The 25,075-nt window shown below is 38.6% G+C and overlaps 2 protein-coding genes across 3 annotated transcripts in view; one reads left to right on the forward strand and one right to left on the reverse strand.

Annotated features, from left to right (window-relative positions):
* Positions 1 to 563: 563 nt before the first annotated feature.
* Positions 564 to 17,574, forward strand: PRG4 (proteoglycan 4). Of its 2 annotated transcripts, XM_019976215.2 has the most exons (13): positions 564 to 702; positions 1,290 to 1,388; positions 3,841 to 3,963; positions 5,539 to 5,658; positions 8,116 to 8,265; positions 8,773 to 8,895; positions 10,236 to 13,493; positions 14,060 to 14,137; positions 14,895 to 15,031; positions 15,296 to 15,452; positions 15,879 to 16,076; positions 16,518 to 16,643; positions 17,370 to 17,574. In XM_019976215.2, exons 2-13 carry the CDS (start codon positions 1,316 to 1,318, stop codon positions 17,465 to 17,467), a joined length of 4,641 nt encoding a protein of 1,546 aa, XP_019831774.2. In that variant the 5' UTR covers positions 564 to 702; positions 1,290 to 1,315; the 3' UTR covers positions 17,468 to 17,574. The 2 variants fall into 2 exon arrangements, with proteins under 2 accessions (XP_019831774.2, XP_019831771.2); XM_019976212.2 differs by lacking the exons at positions 8,116 to 8,265; positions 8,773 to 8,895 and having other exon boundaries at positions 565 to 702.
* The window catches only part of TPR (translocated promoter region, nuclear basket protein), a 63,901-nt gene continuing 56,344 nt past the window's right edge, over positions 17,519 to 25,075 (reverse strand). Inside the window, exons 48-52 of the mRNA XM_019976211.2 lie at positions 23,764 to 23,859; positions 23,484 to 23,640; positions 20,809 to 20,927; positions 18,371 to 18,466; positions 17,519 to 17,721 (exon numbers count right to left, since the gene is read on the reverse strand). Of these exons, the coding sequence (XP_019831770.2) occupies positions 17,666 to 17,721; positions 18,371 to 18,466; positions 20,809 to 20,927; positions 23,484 to 23,640; positions 23,764 to 23,859 (524 nt within the window). The 3' untranslated portion in view covers positions 17,519 to 17,665. The remainder of the gene's footprint in view (positions 17,722 to 18,370; positions 18,467 to 20,808; positions 20,928 to 23,483; positions 23,641 to 23,763; positions 23,860 to 25,075) is intronic.

Consider the following 25,075-nt stretch of genomic DNA (forward strand, 5'->3'; position numbering starts at 1 on the left):
CCCAACTCTGGGAGGCTGATGGTTCACATTTTCTCTGTGACAAGGAAGCTACATGAATAAGTAAAAAGACCTTTTCCAAACATTACTGGGCTTAAATAAAGGTGTTAAGGGAGACATCAATATAGTTTTTAAGCAGGTTTTTACATAGTAAAGGAAGATATAAAATCCACAGTGAAAATCATCCACCTAATAGGTAACTGAAAGCATATTTTCTGTGCTAAGTGAAAATGAAAATACTCAGGAAAAGAATTAAACATTTGAATGTATTAGTTCAGAAAACTTATGCCATAAGCTGAAACTAGATAAAGTTTCAAAAACACTCTTTGCTGGGTTAACTGGAAAAAGAAAAAAAAAAAGAAATGATACCAGCATTTGACTATTTTAAAGTTGTTGCACTAGTCAAAGCCTGCCAAGCAATTTACCATCTCACAGAACAATTTGTTCACTTCACTTAGAAATTAGAAGTGTGTTTGGGCCAATAAAGCTAAATTTGTAGTAGTCATTTTTATTAACGGAAGTGTTTTCCAGATGTTACTTAAGTCTGGTTGTCTGGGACCTGTTCCAATAAATGAGGAAAGTTTGATTTCATAGGTTGTCACTGTTGATTCTGTCTAACCTTTGGACTAATTGGTTCATCCTAACATATTTGCTCCGGTATATAAGAGCATTGGACATTGGAGAAATTCACCTCTCCTTTTACGGGTAAGTGTCACAGTTAACTTGCTTCATGGAGTTATATGTTTTCAATTCAATAAGGATTTATTAAAAGTTTATTAAAGGTGCTTGAAAAGATTTATAAGGATAGTAGTTGGAGAGTTTAGAAAAGAATCACATTTATGTAATACACCTGCCGGAGGCTTATGAATTTATATTGAGAGTTAAGAGAATGTTGGAATGATAACTGTTAAATTAAATTTTACTAAAGCTGGTTACTTATTTTTTCCCTTCAATATAGGATTTAAACCTTGTACTTTAAGAACATGCTATAATTTGAATAGAGTTTTAAGATACGTCTTTTTTTCTATTTGGGAGATTCTAAAGTATTAAAATGGTCAGTAACGTGGTTGAGATGGTGATTTGATGATTTTTTTTTTTCTGTATAAGATTAAATCTAATGGTCAAGTATTTACAATGAATTAAGGCTGGTTATTTTTAAAAGTCTTGCTTTAAGAATGGGAAAGTTTTTTTATCATTAAATTGAATTTTGAAATTATTGAAATGCTGTAATACAAGCATAAATTAGTGGTGAGATCCAAGAGGCGTTTCTAATACTTTTATTTTCTTTTCAGCGAGGGCTCAGTACCTGAAAACAGCCATGGAGTGGAAAATACTTCCCATTTACTTGCTGCTGTTTTCTGTTTTCTTGATTCAGCAAGCTTCTTCTCAAGGTACCTTAACTGTCAAAAATACTTTTATTTGACAGAGATTGCTAATTGTTCAGTTCTGACTTTTAGGTCAACAAAAGAAATAACTTTCTAAAAATGATATTTGTCTGAGTTTAATGTATAGTAAAACCTTAAAAGTAGGTAAAGACTATGTAGCATATTTATAAGCATTTTGTATTATGAAATCTTTGTAGAAGTTTTGAGCTTTTCAATAGAGTAGTTTTTGTACTTATTGTTTCTATGGTTCTCCCAAAGGTTTAAAAAACACAAGACACACAATAAAATTATGTTGGAATGATATATCATCAGATTAACTGAAATGAACAATATTTAAACAGCATATGATTTTTTCCTACATTTACAAAGAAATTCAACTAATCTTTTATATCAAATAAATTATCAATAGCTTATGTTGGCATCATGTTGATATAAATACACTACAGTGAATATTTATGTTTCAAAGGGCATTTTAGTAATCTTGAAAATGTGCCTTCTTTCAAGGACTATTCAGATAGGAATTTACACAGGTGTGGATGTCATTTTACAACATTGAACCATTCACGGCCCTCCAAAAATAGTCCTGTAAGAACAGTTCTTATTATTCATTTTTAGAAAATGTTAAGGTACGTGCAGTGTAATCACCTTAACAGAATTCTCTAGCATCATAAAATAGATTACTTAACAATCACACCAAGCTTTGGATTTTTGTTTCCCTTTTTTTCCTTTGATAAGCAAAATATGAGAGAAGAAAAATCAAGGTATATAACTGTTATGGCAAAATTACTCTTATAAGGTAGACACTTTCAGTAAAATGATTAAATAAACTGAGCATGTGAGATACCTGCCTGCATGGACATAGTTTCAGAATCACTTAGGTAAGGTGGAAAAACTCATGAGAGCAAATATAAATATTTAATCAGGAATGATGAGTACTCTGGTGTCTCCAAGCTCTTCTGCTCTCTCAGAATAATATTACAAGGTTCATAACACGGGTGCATTTCCTAAGTCACTTCTCCTTCATAATACTATTGGTGGGTCACAAATTTTACTCCTTTAATTAAATGAATTTAAAACTAGTTGTTAAAATCAATATCAATTAAACTAGGGCATTCATTAAATCTATGGAAATGAGTATTTCCTATAAAAATAATTGACTTCCTATTTCAGAAATCTGCTAGTTGTAAAAGAATAACCTTTTGATGTTGTCTTGTCTGCTTTTCTTGCCTTCTCAATCTCTTCCCGTTCTTTTTTCTGTATATATAATATATGTATTTATATACATACACTATATATGATATGCATTTTTGTATGCATTGTACACATATGTATGTAAAAAGTTCTGAAAGTTGTCCTAATGTTCACTGTTTTACTTGCATAGTAAGACTTTAATTTTCCTGGATTCATTATTTTGAGATTTTTTCAGTGCTTCAACATCCCTCTGTGGATTCAGAACATTGCACCTGCCAGTCTCTATTCCATGGATGGATTCAGTTGTTACATTTCTGTGGTTATTTCTCAGGGAGGTTTTCATGGTGTTTCCAAATGATTTAAAAAATATATATATGTAAGGATAATTATGCTTTTATTTTATCTAAAATAATTCTGTTCATGATTTTTATATTCATGCTCAGATGCTTTTCAAGAATTACCTATTTTGTACTCTCTTTAGCAGTGGTTGAAGGCCTCTGACTTCTCCCCACATTTATAGACCCCAGTTATCCCCACCAGTGAAAGGAGCAGGAGTATAGGAACATTCGTGCTGGCATAGCCAGCTTGCTGTAAATGCATCATCAGGAATGAGAGGCGATGGGATTGGGTGGGGAAAGTTTGGGTTTTGGATTCAGATATATGAGGGTTCAAATTCTAGGTGGGCTGTTTACTTAGGATGACCATACAATTTGTTATACAAATCAGGATATTTCTAAGAGTGAAAGAGGTCGATATGAATGATTGATAGGTGTTCGCTGACTTGTAATACATATATGCTGGAACTATTAACTAACTGGGTGCCCTTGAGCAAGTTCCTAAAATTTCTGAGTTTCAGCTTTCTTATCTCTAAAAAAGAGACTACTGAAACTCCCCTGGCAACATTTCATAAGCGTTAGAGATAACGTATGACTCAGTGACCAGCGCAGAGATGCTCGGGAAATGGCAGCATTAGTAGAATTGTAGCTGCCAGCCCTCCCCCAGGAAGAGCACCCTCTTTGTGCAAAGCCATTGCTCAGCCTGGTTTTCAAAGGTGTATTTATATTCTCAGTCCAGTAATGACTAAAGAGGCAGGGTCATGGTCACCTAGGAGGAAGCAAAGGTCGCTGGGACCCATCACAAACCATCATTCCCAACCTTTTCCAATGGATAAAATTCTCCATCACCAAGAGGCTTAGTCCTTCTCCTTAGACCTCTTCTTTATATAAAGTCATTTGGCCATGTTCATGCTAGTATTGTATGATTTTAGATTTATCAAGCTGTGCAGGGAGATGTGGGGAAGGGTATTCTAGAGATGCCATCTGCAACTGTGACTATAACTGTCAACACTACATGGAGTGCTGCCCTGACTTCAAGAAGGAATGCACTGTGGGTAAGTCCTGAGAGCTGGTGTCTCCTTTGTCAAGCTCATGTCCTGTGAGAGTCCCCTTGCACCCCTTGCAGTGCTGTTGTCAGACTGTTTCACGCCTTTGTGCTGAAGCGCCTTTCTCCCTTCCCTTGCGTAAATGTGTGTGCTGTGCAGTGTGCTGCTGTGCCTGAGGATGACGTCAAAGCTGCGACCATAGCGGGAGGGTAAGGGGAACCTGGAAACCTGTCACTTGCACAAGGCTATTGACTACTGCCAAGTATCATCTCTTGTTTTAAATAGAGACTTAATATTGTGACTCAGGAGTCATTAAGTAAAAGTAGTAATTCTTTGCTGTTAACCAGAGAGGTAATTACTTAGTGATGGAGCCCTTCAATAGCTTCATCAAAGAGGTTCATGGAAATAAAATAATTTTGCTTACTGTTTGACTTTTTGATATTAATATGTTTCTAGGTTACCTAAAAAAGGTACTTTACAGTGTTTAATAATGAGTATTTAATGATGAATTTCAGTTAAAACCAAAGGGTGTAATTTTGAATTATGATATTTCACTTAAACATATTTTGGACCATTTTGTTGTTAATGTGCAAAAATTTCATATTTATGAAAATTATTAAGGTGGCTCAAAGTTATGTCTGCTTTAGAATTTGCATGTGAAGTTGGTAAATATATTGTTGTACAATTTATTTATTGTGTAAGGTAATTATTTCAAATATGTCTGTGTAAATCACTGTGGCTTTAACCAAGGCTCTTGGGGAAAATAAGCAGACTTCTCTTATATAGTCCATACCAAAGGATTGGGCTGACATCTTTGAGCTCTATACCATGCCAGTTTGTCATAATAAAGGTGCATTCTGAATAATTTTTGAGCCTAACTAGTGACCTATTCAGAGAAGGCAATGGCACCCCACTCCAGTACTCTTGCCTGGAAAATCCCACGGATGGAGAAGTCTGGTGGGCTGCAGTCCATGGGGTCGCTAAGAGTCGGACACGACTGAGTGACTTCCCTTTCACTTTTCACTTTCATGCATTGGAGAAGGAAATGGCAACCCACTCCAGTGTTCTTGCCTGGAGAATCCAAGGGATGGCAGAGCCTGGTGGGCTGCCATCTGTGGGGTCGCACAGAGTCGGACACAACTGAAGCGACTTAGTAGCAGCAGCAGCAGCAGTGACCTATTTAAGTCAACTCTTTAGGATATATTGTTATAGAATATGTATGATCAATTAAAAAATCCATTTGGAAAGTAATGGTGTGAGGAGAGGATGGGGGAATTCATATGAAGGATGCTTACCTCTTTAGACATTTCTCAGTTTTCCATTGTCCATACATGAAATGACTCAGACAGCATTGGGATGTCTCTTGGAGCCTTGAAGGGCAAGAAAATTTTCCCTAAGCCTCCAGATTTCTTTTTTGACTTCAGCTGTCTTCATTTGGGACACCAACCATTTCCCAAATTCCAAAGAAGACTTAGCTATGCACTTTTGAAGCTCTAGTCGGCTATAAGGTGGAAATGGTTAATCAATATATAGGCATGATGGATCGCACAACCAATAACCCATGTTTTGCTTTGCTCTGGGTAGAGCTTTCCTGTAAAGGCCGCTGCTTCGAAACCTTTGCAAGAGGGAGGGAGTGTGACTGCGACTCAGATTGCAAGAAGTATGGCAAGTGCTGTTCCGATTATGGCGCTTTTTGTGAAGCAGGTAAGCATCCCATTACCATCAGTGCTTCTCAGAACAGCCAGATGCGTGCACCTACCCTAGTGCCACAGATAATGTCTAACACATGGTCCATCTCAGGTCTTGATTTTACTAACGTGTAAGCTCTTTGTTTCACTGCGATGAATTAAAGAAGGAATGCTTCCTCCTGTCACTCCCTGGCTCAGCCAGGTTCCAGGAGCACAAGAGTAACAGAGATAGGGGCCGAGTATCGGTGCTTTTCTCTTCCAGGTGCCGTTCAACTGCAGGTTAAGTCAACAGTATCCAGCTCAGTTCATGATTTCTTGTCTAATCCCATTGTGCTGACCTCAAAAAGTCAACTGTGCTTTGAGCTATCTGTGCTTTTGCTCTCAGTGTTCTTGAGTGTATATCTGAGGACAGAATTTACTTCTCTGAACTAGTAAATTTAGGAGTCAGTTTAAAGCACTAAATTGATAAGCAAACCAAGAAGTTAAGTGTCTACTGTGTTCCTCTCCCCTCTCTACAGTCTCCTCAATAGTCTCTATCTAAATGCCTGTATATGAAGAGGTCAATAAAAAAAGGTAGTTCCATTTTAAAATCCTCTTCTCCGATTATAGGTCCTGAAGGAGTACTCTGAGAGCTTAATAAAACCCTCTAGATTTACCAAAAGAAAAAAGATTTATGAAAATGTATTTAAATAATTGATTCCTTTCTTTTACCAAGTGTCTGCTCTCAAATCCAACTGTTAAAATATCTGTAGGGTAAAAGTGAAAATGAGTACTGCTTGCATAATCTTTTCATTTTATTTAAACAAGGTTGCATCTTCTGCTTCTTTCAAACAGTGAAGAAATAGGGTGGAAAACTATTAATCAGCATAGTGGAGGAACATTTCTTAACTCTTCAATGTTTTCATTGGAAAGCATTCCAAAAATAACGGAGACAACACCCTTGTAATTAAAATTTCCAAGTGCAGAGTTCCTGCAGCTTTCAGATGGACCTATGAGATGACCTTCTTATTCACTCATCATTCTGATAATTGTTTTGGCTGTGAGACAAAAAACTAAGAATTTATTTTGGGCAGAGGATGGATCAGGAGGGAAGATGATTAAAGAATGATCAATCATTGAGAGAACCATATTAATAAAGGCAATAGTTTATGCCACCAGGGGCGGGTCAGATTACTTGAGGTGTATGTAAAACTCAATGAAAAAAAAATTGATGAAGGTAGTGCTTCATTCACAAAATTCAGAGATGGTCAGGGTCTAAATGAAAATAGAGGCGTAAATTAGAGCTTCAGCATTTTCTTAAAAAAAAAAAACAAAACCCAAACTACCTTGCAACTCACCATTTAGTCATTTTAAGATTGCTATAGATACTGCTTATAAGCATCTATATGTCCCAAAGTCCTAACAGTTCGAGAACTGAAGCAGTCAAGCACCTCTGAATGTGGATGAGAAAACAGTCCAAGAGGTTACGTAGTTTGCTCAAGATCATTAGAATGTGAAAAAACTTTTTCTCAAGTTGTGGTACCTGGCATTTTTGTGGGATGGGAGGAGAAAGTGGGAACATTATGGTGGTCAGTTCATGGAAATTACAAACAGTTTGGAGGAGAAGTTCGGTAAGAGTAGCAGGATTCATCACCATTCTCCTCCATGCAGGGGGCCTCCTCTCTCCCTGTTCTCTGCTTTCTTATCTTTCAGAAGTCCCTCTTCTTTTCTTCTGGTTCCTAATGATCAAAACATGTTCCATGTCTTCTCTTCTAGGCATGAGAAGGGGCAAAGAGTAGGGGCAGTAAAAGGTTAAAACGATACATGCCAAACCATTAAACTATTTTATCTTGGAGAAGGGCAATGCATTTTGAGGAAAGCATGATACGAAAGTGTGAAATTCTTCCAGGGTAAATATTAATATAGAACTTTTGTAATTAAAAAAAAAGGTAAATTGGTATCATTTGATTTAAATGAATATGACAACAGGAAAATGTAATTTTTATATTTTTCTTCTTGAGAGCATATCTGTCAACCACATGCAGGGATTATTTTTATATCACAGAAGGCTGGCATAAAGGATGCAGCATGTAGAGTTAAGCATTTTTTAGGCAGGCAAACACCTCTGGAAATCATCTAGGAAAAAACATGTCAGTTTGCAGGCAGGGTGATTCAAGAGGGCTTGCCCATTTGCCCAAGGTCAACAGCAGAGCCTTGCAGGTCTAGAACTGGAATTCAGGTCTTCTGATTCCTGAGCCTTTGCTCCAAGTCATAACTTACAGTGATTTGAGAATAGATTTTTTTTTTTTTTTTAATAGCAATGCATTCTCAGAATTCATTAGTTTGGAGTAGTTAGTGCTGGGCTGAGAGCTTGCCTGCACTGGTTTTCAGCAGCATCTACTCTTGAAGCCAGATGGCATCTGTGCCTTTCACAGGTAAGAGTTGCTGATGAATGTGAACAAGATGTTAACCGACCTGTCTTGCTTGGCCTCAGTGCATAACCCCACAACACCACCTCCTCCAAAGACTGCACCTCCACCTCCAGGAGCATCTCAGACCATCAAGTCAACAACCAAACGTTCACCCAAATCACCAAACAAGAAGAAGACTAAGAAAGTTATAGAATCAGAGGAAATAACAGAAGGTAGGAAGATGACAGACATAACCAAAGGTTGTTTCTAAGATGAAACAACCTGTAGCTGGACTACTTCTATGAACTCTTCATAGAATAAGGTGATCTTCTGAGTCATTAAAGGCTCATCACACTTTTTAAGTCAAAGTTCAAGCCAAAGTTATTTTTCTTATTTACCAAACTGTACAGGACTAGATTAAAATAATCAGAAGAAACAAGACTTACTGTTTTAAAAAAAGAGTCCATGATTTCCTTTGTAGAACGATTTGATTCTGTGGGATATAAGAAAGTTAGTGAAAGTTATATATTGAATAGTTATACTCTAGTATCTGTGACAAGATCAGGTGCCTTGCTTTTAACTGACATTTATAAGAGCAGTTGCTCATTTTACTGATAAAACAAAAGCAGAATATGACATGTGTAGATCAATAAACAGCATTTTTTGTTGTATTTGGACTGGCAGTTCTTTTTTGCTTTAAATCACAGTTGGTGTGATCAACTTTTTTATTTGATTTATAGAACATTCTGTTTCTGAAAATCAAGAGTCTTCCTCCTCCTCTTCCTCTTCCTCTTCAACTATTCGGAAAATCAAGTCTTCCAAAAATTCAGCTGCTAATAGAGAATTAAAGAAGAAACCCAAAGGTTTGAGCATTGATAAAGATCAATGACTATATCAATGCCATGTGAACAATAATTATCTAAAAGTAACGTGTGTGGGAGAATGATTTGAGGACATTTCAATATTAACGGGGGTGTAACTTCATAAATATTAAAAGATATTCATGAAAATTTCTTATAGGAAATTAGAGCCAAGCAGCTAAGACACCACTCTGTAAAGCCAAAGAAGACGAGAGCAGCAACTGCAGAACCATAGGATGGCATCAGAGATGATTACTAATGGTTTTCTATTTCAGTTCCCCTCTACCTGATGGCATTTCTCTATCTTGCGGTTTCATTTCTCCTTCCCTATAAAGAACATTTATATTCTTCCTTAAGTATTTTGAAACTTTAATCCATTAAATTCTCATATACTCCTGAAAGGCAATATTATTCTTATTCACATTTTATGGATCTTCTTTATTATTTTTCTAATTATGTCATATCTGATTTTTCTGTAGTAAAGGACATACTACCAAATTGGCGATTACCTCCTAAAGAGAAATTTTGTTTATTCTGCTTTTTAAAAATAATTTCCTGAATTTCTAAAATATATTCTCATTCTCCAGGAAATGGCAGATTTTGGATACTGGAGTTTTGAAGAATTCTATTTCCTGGGTGGTTATTTCCCCTGAAGCCTTCTTTCTAGCTGAATAGCAAGATATTTAATCTCTGAGCATTAATAGAATTGTTTGATAAGCAGAACTCATCTAAGTGATGTGCCTCTTGGGCTCTGTGGTTCACCTGTGGGGTGGCTGCTATGGGAAGTCCTGTTAAATAGGGTCCTTTTCCTGCCATGGTATCCTAATCTCCCTCTCTGAATCCCCTGAGACCGCTGAGTTTAGACAGACAGAGAAAAGAAGGAAGTTCAAAGCCATGTGCATGGAAGCAGGGCCAAGCTGGAAGCTTGGGGGTGACTGGAACAGATTCCTCGGATGCAGTTATAGAGGTTTCTGAGGCAATTGGTTCAGTGGATCTACTGGAACTAGGTTTCTAGTAAAGGGGCAATGAGCAATAAGGAATAAGAAGAGCTAAGAAAGGGAGGGCAAAGAACATTGCTATGAGAGTTGAATTAGTGTTATTGATCATATTAACAATTTCCAAGTTGCCACTTGCTTCCATGTATTAATTGTATTGAGTTTTATATTTTTCATCCCTTATCTCACTCATTCCCTAAAATAGTCCAGTAAAATAGTATTTACCATTTTACAGTAAATCAATAGACATGTTAGAGATTAGCAATTTGCCTAGACACACACAGCCAGTCAATGATAAGCATGGCATCTTTATGTCACAAAAATAAAATGATATTTTTTTTTCTCTAGTAAAAGATAAGAAGAAAAGAACTCCTAAAAATAAACCTACCCCAGAACCACCAGTTATAGATGAAGATGGAAGTGGACTGGATAATGGTGATTTCAAGCTCACCCCAACTCCTAACATTCCCACCACACAACGTAATAAAGTGACCACAACTCCCAAGATTACAACAGTAAAACCAACACTTCCTAAGCCCAGTCTTCCACCTAATTCTGATACAACTAAAGAGATACCTTCGACAGTCAACAGAGAGACAACAGTTGAAACTAAAGAGACTTCTACAACAAATAAACAGACTTCCACTAGCGCAAAAGAGAAGACAACTTCAGCTAAAGAGACACGAACTGCAGAGAATACATCTACTAAAGGTCTTGCACCCACACCTGAAGTTCCTGCTATATCTACACCCAAAGCTGAAACTATAACCAGATCCCCTACACCCACCACCCCCAAGGAGCCTGCTCCCACCACCAAGGAGCCTGCTCTCACCACCACCACCAAGGAGCCTGCTTCCACCACCCCAAAGAAGCCTGCACCCACCACCCCTAAGGAGACTGCACCCACCACCAAGGAGCCTGAACCCACCACCAAGGAGCCTGAACCCACCACCCCCAAGCAGTCTGCTCCCACCACCCCCAAGGAGCCTGCACCCACCACCCCTAAGGAGACTGCACCCACCACCAAGGAGCCTGAACCCACCACCAAGGAGCCTGAACCCACCACCCCCAAGCAGTCTGCTCCCACCACCCCCAAGGAGCCTGCACCCACCACCCCTAAGGAGACTGCACCCACCACCAAGGAGCCTGAACCCACCACCCCCAAGCAGCCTGCTCCCACCACCCCCAAGGAGCCTGCACCCACCACCCCTAAGGAGACTGCACCCACCACCAAGGAGCCTGAACCCACCACCCCCAAGGAGCCTGCACCCACCACCCCCAAGGAGCCTGCACCCACCACCAAGGAGCCTGAACCCACCACCAAGGAGCCTGAACCCACCACCCCCAAGCAGTCTGCTCCCACCACCCCCAAGGAGCCTGCACCCACCACCCCTAAGGAGACTGCACCCACCACCAAGGAGCCTGAACCCACCACCAAGGAGCCTGAACCCACCACCCCCAAGCAGCCTGCTCCCACCACCCCCAAGGAGCCTGCACCCACCACCCCCAAGGAGCCTGCACCCACCACCAAGGAGCCTGAATCCACCACCAAGGAGCCTGAACCCACCACCAAGGAGCCTGAACCCACCACCAAGGAGCCTGAACCCACCACCCCCAAGCAGCCTGCTCCCACCACCCCCAAGGAGCCTGCACCCACCACCCCCAAGGAGACTGCACCCACCACCAAGGAGCCTGCACCCACCACCCCCAAGCAGCCTGCTCCCACCACCCCCAAGCAGCCTGCTCCCACCACCCCCAAGGAGCCTGCACCCACCACCCCCAAGGAGACTGCACCCACCACCAAGGAGCCTGCACCCACCACCCCCAAGCAGCCTGCTCCCACCACCCCCAAGCAGCCTGCTCCCACCACCCCCAAGGAGCCTGCACCCACCACCCCCAAGGAGCCTGCACCCACCACCAAGGAGCCTGCACCCACCACCAAGGAGCCTGAACCCACCACCAAGGAGCCTGCACCCACTACCACCCCCAAGGAGCCTGCACCCACCACCAAGGAGCCTGAACCCACCCCCAAGGAGCCTGCACCCACCACCAAGGAGCCTGAACCCACCACCCTCAAGCAGCCTGCTCCCACCACCCCCAAGGAGCCTGCTCCCACCACCCCCAAGGAGCCTACTCCCACTACTCCCAAGGAGCCTGCTCCCACCACCACCCCCAAGGAGCCTGCACCCACCACCAAGGAGCCTGAACCCACCACCAAGGAGCCTGCACCCACTACCACCACCAAGGAGCCTGCTCCCACTACCACCCCCAAGGAGCCTGCTCCCACCGATCCCAAGGAGCCTGCTCCTGCTGAACCCAAGGAGCCTGCACCCACCAGCCCCAAGGAGCCTGCACCCACCAGCCCCAAGGAGCCTGCTCCCACCAGCCCCAAGGAGCCTGCACCCACTACCACCACCAAGGAGCCTGCACCCACTACCACCACCAAGGAGCCTGCACCCACTACCACCACCAAGGAGCCTGCTCCCGCTGAACCCAAGGAGCCTGCACCCACCAGCCCCAAGGAGCCTGCTCCCACCAGGCCCAAGGAGCCTGCTCCCACCGATCCCAAGGAGCCTGCTCCCGCTGAACCCAAGGAGCCTGCACCCACCAGCCCCAAGGAGCCTGCTCCCACCAGGCCCAAGGAGCCTGCTCCCACCGATCCCAAGGAGCCTGCTCCCGCTGAACCCAAGGAGCCCACTCCAAATTCTCCTGAGACACTTGCTCCAAGTTCTCCTGATATCCCTGCTCCAACCACCTCAGAGGCCTCTACTTCAACTACCACCGTGGAGCCTTCCACTACTCTGAAGAGCCCTGCTGAATCAACTCCTCAACCTCCTATAGAACCCACACCAAAGGCTCTTGAAAACAGTCCCAAGGAACCTGCAGTACCCACAATCAAGGGTCCTAAAGTGAACAAACCTGAAATAACTACAACAGTTAAAGACAAGTCCACAGAAAAAGACATATATTCTACACCTGAAATTACAACAGCTGTAGCTAAGATTATAACAGAGGCAGCAACTAAAACAGAAAAGACTACTGAATCGAAAATACCAAGTACAACCACAGATGTAACATCTACCACAACCAAAGATACCACGTCATCCAAAATTACTCCTAAAGCAACTCTTGCACCTAAAGTAATGACTGCAACAAAGAAGACGACCGAAAAGACTAAGAACAAACCTGAAAAAACCACAGCTGTACCAAAAGGCAGAGCTACTAATTCTCAAGTGACAACTCCTAAACCGCAGAAACCAACCAAAGCACCCAAAAAGCCCACTTCGACCAAAAAGCCAAGAACACCTAGAGTGAGAAAACCAAAGACTACGCCAACGCCCCCAAAGACGACGACATCAGCAATGCCTGAACCGACTCCTACCTCTTTACCAGAAGCCATGCTCCAAACCACCACCAGGCCTACCCCAACCCCCAACTCAGAAATAATTGACGTAAACTCAGAGAATGAGGATGGAGATGCTGCTGAAGGAGAAAAACCTCACATGATTTTCAGGCCCCCTGTGCTAACTCCTATAGTGATTCCAGGCACTGAAATCATAGTGAGAGGACCCAGTCAAGGCTTCGGCATCAACCCCATGTTTTCAGGTAATATCAATCAGTTACTTTCATGTTTAAAATTGGCAATGTTAAATCTTTCTGAACCCGATGCCCTGATTTAGTATTAGTCTACTGATATATATTTAGAACCCTGAACTTACCTTGTGAAATTTTACATCTTCTCTACAGGTAAGCAGAGGAGTAATCAAATAAGTTTATTTGGTGTTTGGAAAATCAAATAATAACCTAGGGTTACAAGAATCTGCAATATTTTTTGCCAAACCAATTCCACAGGGCAATCAGAACTAAGAAACAAAATTTCACATTGAGACTTTACATGAAGTAAAGTCAAATTTACATGAAGATCAGGTACCCTGATCCATTCCAGTTCATAATATATGTTTATATACTTTTTTGAGTTAATATCACCTTTAAGTAAAACTATGAACAGTATCACTTTTTTTAACCTCTGAAATACATGTACCTCAAACACGTACTCTTCAAGAGCTTAGGAAAGGGTGAACAGAGGAAAGAGAACCTAATGGGAAGATTTGAAAAGAGTGGAACCCTCTTCTCATTTTTATGTTGGCTTAATTTGTGTTAATTTGTTTCAGATGAAACTAATCTATGCAACGGTAGGCCAGTAGATGGACTGACTACTTTGCGTAATGGGACATTAGTTGCATTTCGAGGTGAGTTTTGTACACATTTCTTTTTCTGCTCCTTGTTTTGTTCTTGGTATTCATAACGAGTCACGGGAGAGTACAGATGTGAACTGAGCTTCCTGGAGGGAAACCTGACTGATAAACTTACCTCACATACTTATTATAAGGACTTGAGGGTAAATACTAAAGTATTGGATTAAAAAAGTTAAGACATAGTGAAAGTATGTTAGTTGCTCAGTTGTGTTTGACTCTTTGCAACCCCATGGACTGTAGCCCACCAGGCTCCTCTGTCCATGGGATTTTCCAGGCAAGAGTACTGGAGTGGGTTGCCATTCCCTTCTCCAGGGGATCTTCCTGACCCAGGGATCAAACCTGGGTCTCTGACATTGCAGACAGATGGCTGACCATCTAAGCCACTAGGGAATAAAGTAACAAACACAACTAAGTTATTTAATTATAACTACTTAATTCTAACAGATAAATAAATTGAGAGATTAAATGACTTTCTGTAAATCAAAGCTAGAAGGCCCTTTCTAGAGAAACTGGGAAACTAAAAATTTTGTCATGCTAAATTTCAGACTTGAGAAACATCTATTCTCAGAAATGTTCAAATACTGTCGCCTGCATTTGGTACTCACAATTCTGACTAATCATCACAGAATGCTTGTCAACACATTCCATCTGTTTATGATAAACTATTTTTAAAAGATTTGATTTTGATTTCTTCTGGGGTAGGTTTCAGTCTTCATTCAGCTTGTAGGCTGATGACCACTTTCAATTTTAGGTCATTATTTCTGGATGCTGACTCCATTTACTCCACCACCTCCACCTCGGAGAATTACTGAAGTTTGGGGCATTCCCTCCCCCATTGATACTGTTTTTACTAGATGCAACTGTGAAGGAAAAACTTTCTTCTTTAAGGTAAGAAAAGTGGTTTGTGAGAGAAATCAGCAGTTACTTTTTATTATGAAAACATAAATCAGTTCAACTTCCATTTCAAAAGATCTCCATACTTAAACTACCGCTAAAATTTGATAAAAAGTTAATTTGTAATCCTGTCAAATTATTCACTAAGGTAAAACTCTCCCAATGCTTAAATCTAATAATGAGTTTCTAATCTTCCCCTACTCGCTTTATAACCTTTTTAAAAAGCTGTTCACATCATTTCCTCTTTTTAATTATCAGGGTTCTCAGTACTGGCGTTTCACCAATGATATAAAAGATGCAGGATATCCCAAACTAATTTCCAAAGGATTTGGAGGACTGAATGGAAAAATAGTGGCAGCCCTCTCAATAGCTCAGTACAAGAGCAGACCTGAATCCGTGTATTTTTTCAAGAGAGGTATGTGTTACATAATTAACAAAATTAAAAAACTCTTAAGGAGAGATCTGACAGGAAAATTTCATTCAATATTTTCATTTATTACTGGGATTACTGTCAACAAATATCTTTAATGTCTAAAATAAAATATTTTCAATTAAAAATAAATTAAGGGCAGTAAGAAGTATTTTGCTTTCTTGACATTCAAATCACAATTTCATGAGTTTTTAGGACATTTACATAAAGAATGTTATTTATTTTCAAACAAAGCTAAATATATAACTATGCAGTGTGTTGGCTTTATGACTAATAACCATTATTAATGTCTGGACTATACTGTATAAAAAACATCCATTGTTTCCTCTACCTTGTAAAAAGCTCTTTTCCACCTCTTTTGGGCATTTAAATTAATTTTCATATTATATGTGATTTTCTAATTCATCATAGGTGGCAGCGTTCAGCAATACACTTACAAACAGGAACCCACCCAAAAGTGTACTGGAAGAAGGCCTGCGATAAACTATTCTGTGTATGGAGAAACAGCACAGGTTAGGAGACGTCGATTTGAACGTGCTATAGGACCTTCTCAAGTACACACCATCAGGATTCACTACACACCCGTCAGAGTCCCTTATCAAGACAAAGGTAGTATTTTTTACTGTGTTAATTCTTACACATGAAGTAGATGTAATATAGCATCGATTATTAAATATAAATTCTGACCAAATAACCCTAATACTTTAAGCTTATTAATGTAAAACATCAATTTGCCTCAATGAATGACCGAAGATCAATACCGTATTTTTCTTTGTGGATAAGACAATTTATTCAGGCTTATTAATTATAATAAATACCACTAACTAAGAACATTAAGCTCAAATCTATAACCCTCAAAATAGTCCTAAAAGGTAGATATTTGTATCATATGAGAGCCAGCAAAAGTTGAGGCATCGAAGTTAACTCACCCAAGGTAAGAGAGCTACTCCCAAACTAAGGTTAAAACCCGTGTCTGTCTGACTCAACAACTGCTCTTTCCAATACAGTACATTGCCGTTCAATCTAATTCATTTAAAATGTCATCTACAGGTTTCCTCCATAATGAAGTTAAAGTGAGTACACTGTGGAGAGGACTTCCAAATGTGGTTACTTCAGCAATATCACTGCCCAACATCAGAAAACCCGATGGCTATGATTACTATGCCCTTTCTAAAGGTAAGTTATTATCTCTGAAACATGAATAAAATCAAAGCAAAACCAAGTGTTCAATGGTGACTAAAGGTGAGAAGTTAAATTCTATCACTTACTCTAATTATTCTGAAGAGAAAGCTTAGATTATTGGTTTATTTTCAATTAAACTGAATGGATTACAATTCATTTCTGCCCTATCCTTCATGAGATTAAAGCCTAGTATAATAAAACATCCACTAAACTGAGTTAAAACTGCTAATGAAAATAATATTTTACTTTTATTATCAGTGGCATTTAATAGAGGCCTTACTTACTATAAAGTTATATTGATTTATATAATTACACAGTCTGTAAGATCAGAAAGAAGTTCCTGAGAAACTAATTTTATTAATTATATTACCTGGGGTATTTTTCTTTGAAAAAGTCATGAAAATATGAGCTGTTCTGCCTATATAAATGACATCAGTATGTATTTAAAGAATAAAATTCAAACGAATCATCATTTTTTAAACTAACTTGGTTTTCTCAAATTCTTACACTGAAAAAGCAGAATTAAATATAATTTAAATCAAAGATGGTGAAAGGTCAGTCTGCCTAGGCAGCTGGTTTTCTTTTTGTCAGAAAGTTGAAATTAATACATTTCTTATATTAAAATGATAAATACTCTCTTTCAGCATAATAATAAACAGAAACTACTTTTAAGTGTTTTATTTTCTTTTTAATTGAAAAAGTGATCCTTCCTCTTTTTAGATCAATACTATAACATCGACGTGCCAAGTAGGACAGCAAGAGCCATTACTACTCGTTCTGGGCAGACCTTATCCAATACCTGGTACAACTGTCCTTAGACTGATGGGCGAAGGAAGAACCAACTAATTAAAATGAAGAAACGAATGATAAACGTTGACACTGAAATACATTTTATTAATAAAGAACGTTGAGATAAGCACACCAACTTAAATACAAAAATGTTTTTAAACTCGATAGTCATTACACTAAAACAGATCTGACAATCTTATTCACAGTTATTATAGTTTACAGAACATTTAATTAATATTTCCTCTATTTATTCCTCCTCTCCCTCCCATTGCATGGCTCACACCTATAAGAGAAAAAAAGAATAAAACTGAATGCATCCTTCAAAAAGTTAGCTCAAACTAGAGTATTTTAAGAAGTTAGCTGAAAACTAGAGTATTCACTTACCCTAATTCATTATAACAATTTTCAAGATCAAGTGTCTAAGCATATAGACACAAAACTGTGTTAGGTATTTTACATCTTCAATGGACATCATTACAATTAATGTTTTATAACATGAATGCAATCTCTAATAGTTAAACTAGAAAACAAAGATATTAAAATTTTACATTTTTCTTTACATTTTTACTTTTCTTTTGTGACTAGCTAAACAAGTCACAAATCCTTATTCTTCTGTATAAAAGGTATATGTAACAAGTGATTACATAGCACTATAACATTTTAGCTTACCCTGAATTCAAGGAAGAAATGAGTAAAAATAAAATATAAGCACATATTCATCATACACCTATGGTACACAAACCTGTCTACAAGAAGCTTATAGATTAGTAAATATCACAAGCTCAACGTGTAATTATTTAATCAACCCCTGGAGTATTTTAAAGAACAAAAAAAGTCAAATAAATACACACTGGAAGCTTAAGGATTAAAAAACTCATTCCATTTAATACTACTGCACATCCTATCACGTGATCAGCATATTAGAAATTTACCTCTCTGTCTGTTAAACTGGCGACCACGGACACCTTGTCTCAATGTTGTCTGAAGTCTTACTCGTCTGAAAGGCTTCGGCTGACTACTGCTAGTATCTGAGAAAAGCATTAATATACAAGAAAGCAAGTTAATAAACAAGAAAGCAGTTAAAATGACAAAAACTAGTTACTAAGTGAATGCATGGATAGAATGCAGAGGTGCCCATTGCTTTCTATATTTAAATAGTTTGTTTTTTAACAAGGGAAATTTAACAAACAAAAAGGTAAAAAGTTAAAAAAATTTAAAAAAAAATTGTTTTTGACTTTTTGATTCATTTCACCCAACTCTTATGATTTAATAATAAATATTTACTTGGCTCCTATCCATGTATCAGACACTGAGAAAAAGGCTGGGGAATACAATGCGAAAACAAACTACCAATATCCTTCAGGAAACAACAGTCCATTGCAATATACCACCAGTCATATCTGACTCCTCCCTTTTCCAGACATTCCCAAATCCAAGCATTAGCAAATCCTGTAAGCTCTAATTTTAATCTATATCCTGAATCTGACTCCTCACAATTCTTGATTCCACTGTCCTGTCTAAAACATCATCGTCTTTTCCTTCAATTACTGCAATATTCTCCAAACTTTCTCTTTGTTGCTGCCCACTACTCACTTTCAGTCTCTTCTCTACACAGCAGCCAAACTGATACTAAGTTCAGTCAGATCATGTCACGACACTGTCTGAAGCCCTCCAAAAGCCTGCTATATCCACGAAAGCCGGAGAAATGACAATGGGCTACAAGATCTATCCTCCCCCATCCCATTACCTCCTGCTATTCTCTCTGTCCAGATTATGTTTCAGCCACACAGGCCTCTTTGCTGACCCCTGAACATATCACACTGTTGCCTTGTGGACTCTGCATCTACTCTTTTTCTCATCCTGGAACACCTTCCCCTGAAGAGCTGCACAGCTTTGCTCCCTTACCTTCAGGTTTTTCCTTAAATATCACTTTCTTTAGTAACACTTCTGTAAAACTGCCTTGCACTTGGCAGACACTTAAATATTTGCTGACCACATGGATGACTGCTCAGATGGGGAGGATTAGTTAACACCCTCATTTCATATTATACTGTAAAAGGGAACAAGAACCGTATTTTCTCATGCAAGCTCTGGTAAGATATAACTCGTGCCCTCCCGTGGAGCAAAGACAATTCTCATGGGACATCAGAATATGACTGGGGGGATAGAACTTCAATTATTATATTATTCATAATGCTATCATATTGATAATAATTATGACAGCTACAATTTGAGCCTGTGTGCAAAGCACTGAGTTATATAATTTACATATATTATTTCTAATCCTGATTGCAAGATGAATTATGAATGTCCATATTTCACAATGAAGTGAGCAGAGATTTAAAGTTACTAGCTGTTAAAAGACAGATACAGAATCTGAATCTGGGCATATTAGGTAACGGGTTAATGTGTCATAGAAAAGCAGCAGAAAGGGAGAAGAGGTCTTGAGACAGCCAAGTGCCATGACTGAAAAAAGTAGTAACTGAGCAGGTCTTCCATAAAACCTGAACAGTCCATGACAGAGTTTGAAGATTACTGCTATAAACAATTTAAAATGAAATAATTAAGAGTGGGTGACTGAAGATATATTTCTTTAATAATAAAAGAAATTCCCTAGCTAAAAACTCTGAGATGAATAAGCTATCTCAGTGTACCATTTAAGAGTGGAGTCTCCAGTCAAGCTTCTTGAGTTTGCATCCCGGCTTGGCCATTACTGTGTGACTTTGAAGGAAATTATTCAACCTTTTTGTGACTCAGTTCCCATTTCTATGAAATGAAGATATGTGCTTACCATGCTAGGTGGTATGAGAATTAAATGAATAAATACAGGTAAAGGGCTTAGAATACTGTCTGATACAAAGTAAGTGCTCAATAAATATTAATTATTTTTTAAAAGGAACTGCAGAAATAATTTTTATTGTAAGAAAGATCCATAGCCCTTTCCAAAGTTAACTTCAAAAATGTGAAAAACCAAACTATAAAACTATTTACATTAGTAAATTTCAATTTCTTTTTAAGCAACAGGCCTCCCAACCCTCAACTCTACATACCAAATCTCATGTAGAACTTATCAGTTAGAAGAAATAAAAAAGGAATTGCTCTGGTTTAAATATAGGCAAGAGGCCTGGAGACTACTCTTTAGCGTCTCTCCCAATAATCCATCCCTCCAGCCCCTATGGCACCTTTGACACAACCAATTTCTTTTAATACAAATTAAAAGTTCTTTTTAATAAAGTAAAAATTTCCTTTCAAATGAAGCATTTTAAAAGTCAAGGAAAAAAGAATTATCAATTGTTACTAACAGAACAGTGTCTTTTGCAAACAAGATTGATGTGTAAAAGCTGTGTTGTAGTCTGGAGCAGGGACTTACCTACAGAAGAACTGGAAGGAGGGTCCTGGCTGGTGGAAGGAAGATCTGACTCATCAGAGGCCTGAACAGGCTCTTCTTCCTGCTGGCTATCAATTTCGAGGCCTGCTTCTGAACTAATACTAAGAAAGGAAAACAAAAATTCATTAGAAAATACAAAACTGATTCTAGCATGTATCCTAAATTGTTCCCAAACTTTTCTTTGATATAGTCTATCATTTAAATAACCCAGAGGTCCCCTCCAACTCAAAATTTCAGACTCTAACAATAGTAACCATATATTTAAAAGGCAAGGGAAAAGAGAGCTCAAGTTCCTTTTTCCTCACTTCTTTTCTCACTAGGACATATTCCAATTTTATTTTTTCCTCTTTTTTGCTGTTTTTTTTTTTTTTTCTTTTTAACAAAAGATGTTCCCATTCTTGATGTTCACAGTAGATAACAATATCTGGGTTTTGATAAATTACAAAACAACTTTCAACAAAACTAGATACTAAAATAATCCATAACAGTTCCAACTATTAATAATATACCACTGTTTCACCATGGGCTCTAGCCCAGATGAGGCTAGGGTAGGTGAATTCCTGGCTCAAAGCTGTAAGTTCATCTCTCTCTCCCATTCGAGAAAGCACATCAAAAAACAAGTGAGGAAGATTAAGAGTATAAGAATAACTTATATGTGCTCCCGTTTTTATCATCTGCAAACCTGAGTACATATAACCATGTACCTGAAAGATCAAGGCTGTATATTGTCACCCTACTTATTTAACTTATACGCAGATTACATCATGCGAAATGCCAGGCTGGATGAAGCACAAGCTGGAATCAAGATTGCCAGGAGAAATATCAATAACCTCAGATATGCTGATGACACCACCCTTATGGCTGCAAGTGAAGAACTAAAGAGCCTCTTGGTGAAAGTGAAAGAGGAGAGTGAAAAAGTTGCCTTAAAACTCAACATTCAAGAAAGGAAGATCATGGCATCCGGTCCCATTACTTTACGGCAAATAGATGGGGAAACAAGGGAAACAGTGACAGACTATTTTCTTGGGCTCCAAACTCACTGCAGATGGTGACTGCAGCCATAAAATTTAAAGACGCTTGCTCCTTGGAAGAAAAGCTATGATCAACCTATACAGCATATTAAAAAGCAGAGACATTACTTTGCCAACAAAGGTCTGTCTAGTCAAGGCAATGGTTTTTTCAGTAGTCGTGTATGGATGTGAGAGTTGGAAAGCTGAGCACTGAAGAATAGGTACTTTTGAACTGTGGTGTTGGAGAAGACTTTTCAGAGTACCGTGGACAGTAAGGAGATCAAACCAGTCAACCCTAAAGGAAATCAGTCCCGAATACTCATTGGAAGGACTGATGCTGAAACAAAATCCAGTACTTTGGCCACCTGATGCAAAGAACGATTCACTGGAAAAGACCCTGATGCTAGGAAGACTGAAGGCAGGAGGTGAAGAGGACCACAAAAGATAAGATGGTTGGATGGCATCACTGACTCAATGGACATGAATTTGAGCAAGCTCTGGGAGTTGGTGACAGACAGGGAAGCCTGGCGTGCTGTAGTTCATGGAGTCACAAAGAATTGGACACGACTGAGCAACTGAACTGAACTGAACCTGAAAGATACCCCTTATGACTCTGCTACAGTTGAAAACTAGAGAAGTACAGTCTAAGCCAGTTATTTTAACATGTTCAGAGTCTGAGCTTTCTCATTTGTAAAATGGGGACAAAACTTTGTGATAGATACTGTGTGGATTAAAAACGACACATATAAAGTGACTTGCATACATGGTATGGAATTAAAGGCAGCTAGTATTTTCAGCAGGGTGTGTAACTTTCTCAAATTAAGCAGCAGTGAGAGGTGTGACAGGTGTATCAATAGACTTCATTTTTTCTTATATATCTACTAGAGTTGGGCTGTTAATTACACTAACAAAATGTTGCTAAATAAAACAATACTTGAGCACTACCTAGGAATCTGGGTTCTACTTCTAGCTATGCTTCTGACTACGAAGCAGTCTAACATTTTTATTTTATAAAGAATCAGGTTCCGCTTTGAAAGTTAAACTTCTCCAAAGCACTGTCCAGTGAGTTCTTTCTATTAAATTGTTCCACCTCCTTTGGTTTAAAAAAAAATTCAGATTATTTGTTGTGAAATACTTCTTTCTAAACTTTGTTTATAACTGATGTGTTAAGTCAGGTCTTGAAGATTTCTAATTTTTAAGAAGTCAGTGTTTCAGACCAAGTTCTAAATGCACATAAATAAAAAATAGGTGAGGTTTGCTTGAGAGCCCACTACTAAATGGAAAAGTGAGTCATTTCCTAACTTTCACAGAAAGACTTCTTTCTTGGGGAAAAGTTCAAGCAGCTACATTAGTGGAAGAGGACCAGTGATTTTAGAGAATACTTTGTCTTAGAATGCATCATATGCAATTTTCAAGAATATAACCATTTAAAAAGTTATCTCTCTTCTGTAATAATAATGTCTAAGTCTTAAAATATAATATTTTGTGCAAAAATTGGCTTTCCAAAATATATGGCTTGGTTTATTTTTGTAAAAGGATGCCACTGAAAATATAGCTCAAGAGACTGTTTCTGGCTTAAGGAAAGAACAAAAAAATGTAAAAGTCTGACAAGTATAAGCATGCAAAAATTACAAGGTAAACATTTACCCTTCAGATTCTGCCTCCACAAATACTTCATCTCCATCATCACCTGCTGCTGTTTCGTTTGTTGTGGATAAAGTACCAGTGGACGTTGTCACCATTGGCACAGACTGAGAAGCGTGCTCTGAGGCATCGGAGGCGGTGCTCTCAGTAAATACGGTCACTTGAAAATGAAAAGACCAGAAGAGCAATGAAAACTTCAGCTTTGTGGTCTCCTTAAATTCTTAATCACAGGTTTCCATTTCACGAATAAAACATAATCTACTGATCTGCCTTTGATACCTACCTGGGGCTGCTACTTGCAGAGGAGTAGTAGGAACACTTCGGCCACCCGACTCCTCTTCATGAGCTAGGAAAAGGGGTGTTTCATACATTCCCAAACCTAAAGACAATTTTGAACATTAATGATTGAAAGGACAAAATACTGTCCACATCCTAGATATCAAAAAGAAAGAAAACTAATCAGTGGAGACACATAACTCTGTTGAAGCCCACAATCAGCCCATTAAGCAAAGGTCAATCCCCCAAATATGTAAATACATTTAAATGTATGTGTATCCTTAAAGCTAACACTGATTTGTTGTTGTTTAGCTGCTCAGTTGTGTTTGACTCTTTGCAACGCTATGGACTGTAGCCCACCAGACTCCTGTGCCTGGGATTTCCCAGACAAGAATACTGGAGTGGGTTGCCATCTCCTTCTCCAGGGGATCTTCCCAACCCTAGGATCAAACCTGTGTCTCCTTTATTGACAGAAGGATTCTTTACCAATGAGTCACCATGGAACCAACATTAATTTAAGTACCCTGAAAAAGACCAGCTGAAGTGCTCTCATAGTTTCATAAAAGCTAACTTTATTGAGTAGCCAACTATGAACTAGGTACTATGTTTGAATTTACTCTTCACCAAAACTGCAAGTTTATATTAGTCTTTTTTGCTAAAGAAATTGAATTTCAATGGTTAATTAATTTCCCCAAAGTTACTAGTAAAGTGGTAGCATTCCAATCTAAGCTTAGATCTGACTTCCAAGTCTTAGAAGTACTATAATAAAGCCACATTAAAACTTTGAATTTCTCTGAAGTCAACTCACAATTTCATATTGGTAGAGGGAAACAGTATTAGACCTAACATCCTAAACCACCCAGGGACTAAGATGAATTTCATGACTTACATAAGGGCTTCAGATTATTCTTCAGTTCTGGGCTTATTATTAGACCAGTATGCATTCCCTATTCATTTACAAAATACCGTAACAGCTTCCCAGAAATACAGTGTGTTCTATGAATGCCAACCAATGATTAAAAGGTAATTGATTCCAGAAACAGTGTAATTCATGTCCAAGTAACCAACTGCTATTACTTAATTTAGATATCATTTTATTCCACATATTTTTAACATTTTTAATTTTTAATGTTAATGGAAAATCTCTAACTAGTTTTATAAACTTAACTGGAATGTTAAACATCAAACTAAAAAAATATGCTGCATTCCTTCCAACAACTTTAAAATGGATGGTAGTACCCATGTATATTCATGGGCACAACAAATATTCTTGATACTATACTAGGAGCCAAAAGAGATACAAATGTAAGTCAGTCATT

This window comes from Bos indicus, chromosome 16 (assembly GCF_029378745.1).
Source record: "Bos indicus isolate NIAB-ARS_2022 breed Sahiwal x Tharparkar chromosome 16, NIAB-ARS_B.indTharparkar_mat_pri_1.0, whole genome shotgun sequence".
In the NCBI taxonomy this organism is placed as follows: Eukaryota; Metazoa; Chordata; class Mammalia; order Artiodactyla; family Bovidae; genus Bos; species Bos indicus.

Bases quoted from the DNA above. Each gene is read 5' to 3' on its own strand.
- PRG4 (XM_019976215.2), top strand. From the start codon at position 1,316: ATGGAGTGGAAAATACTTCCCATTTACTTGCTGCTGTTTTCTGTTTTC. The intron at 3,964-5,538 runs GTAAGTCCTGAG...TGCTCTGGGTAG, and splicing joins CAAGAAGGAATGCACTGTGG to AGCTTTCCTGTAAAGGCCGC. The intron at 14,138-14,894 runs GTGAGTTTTGTA...TTTCAATTTTAG, and splicing joins GACATTAGTTGCATTTCGAG to GTCATTATTTCTGGATGCTG.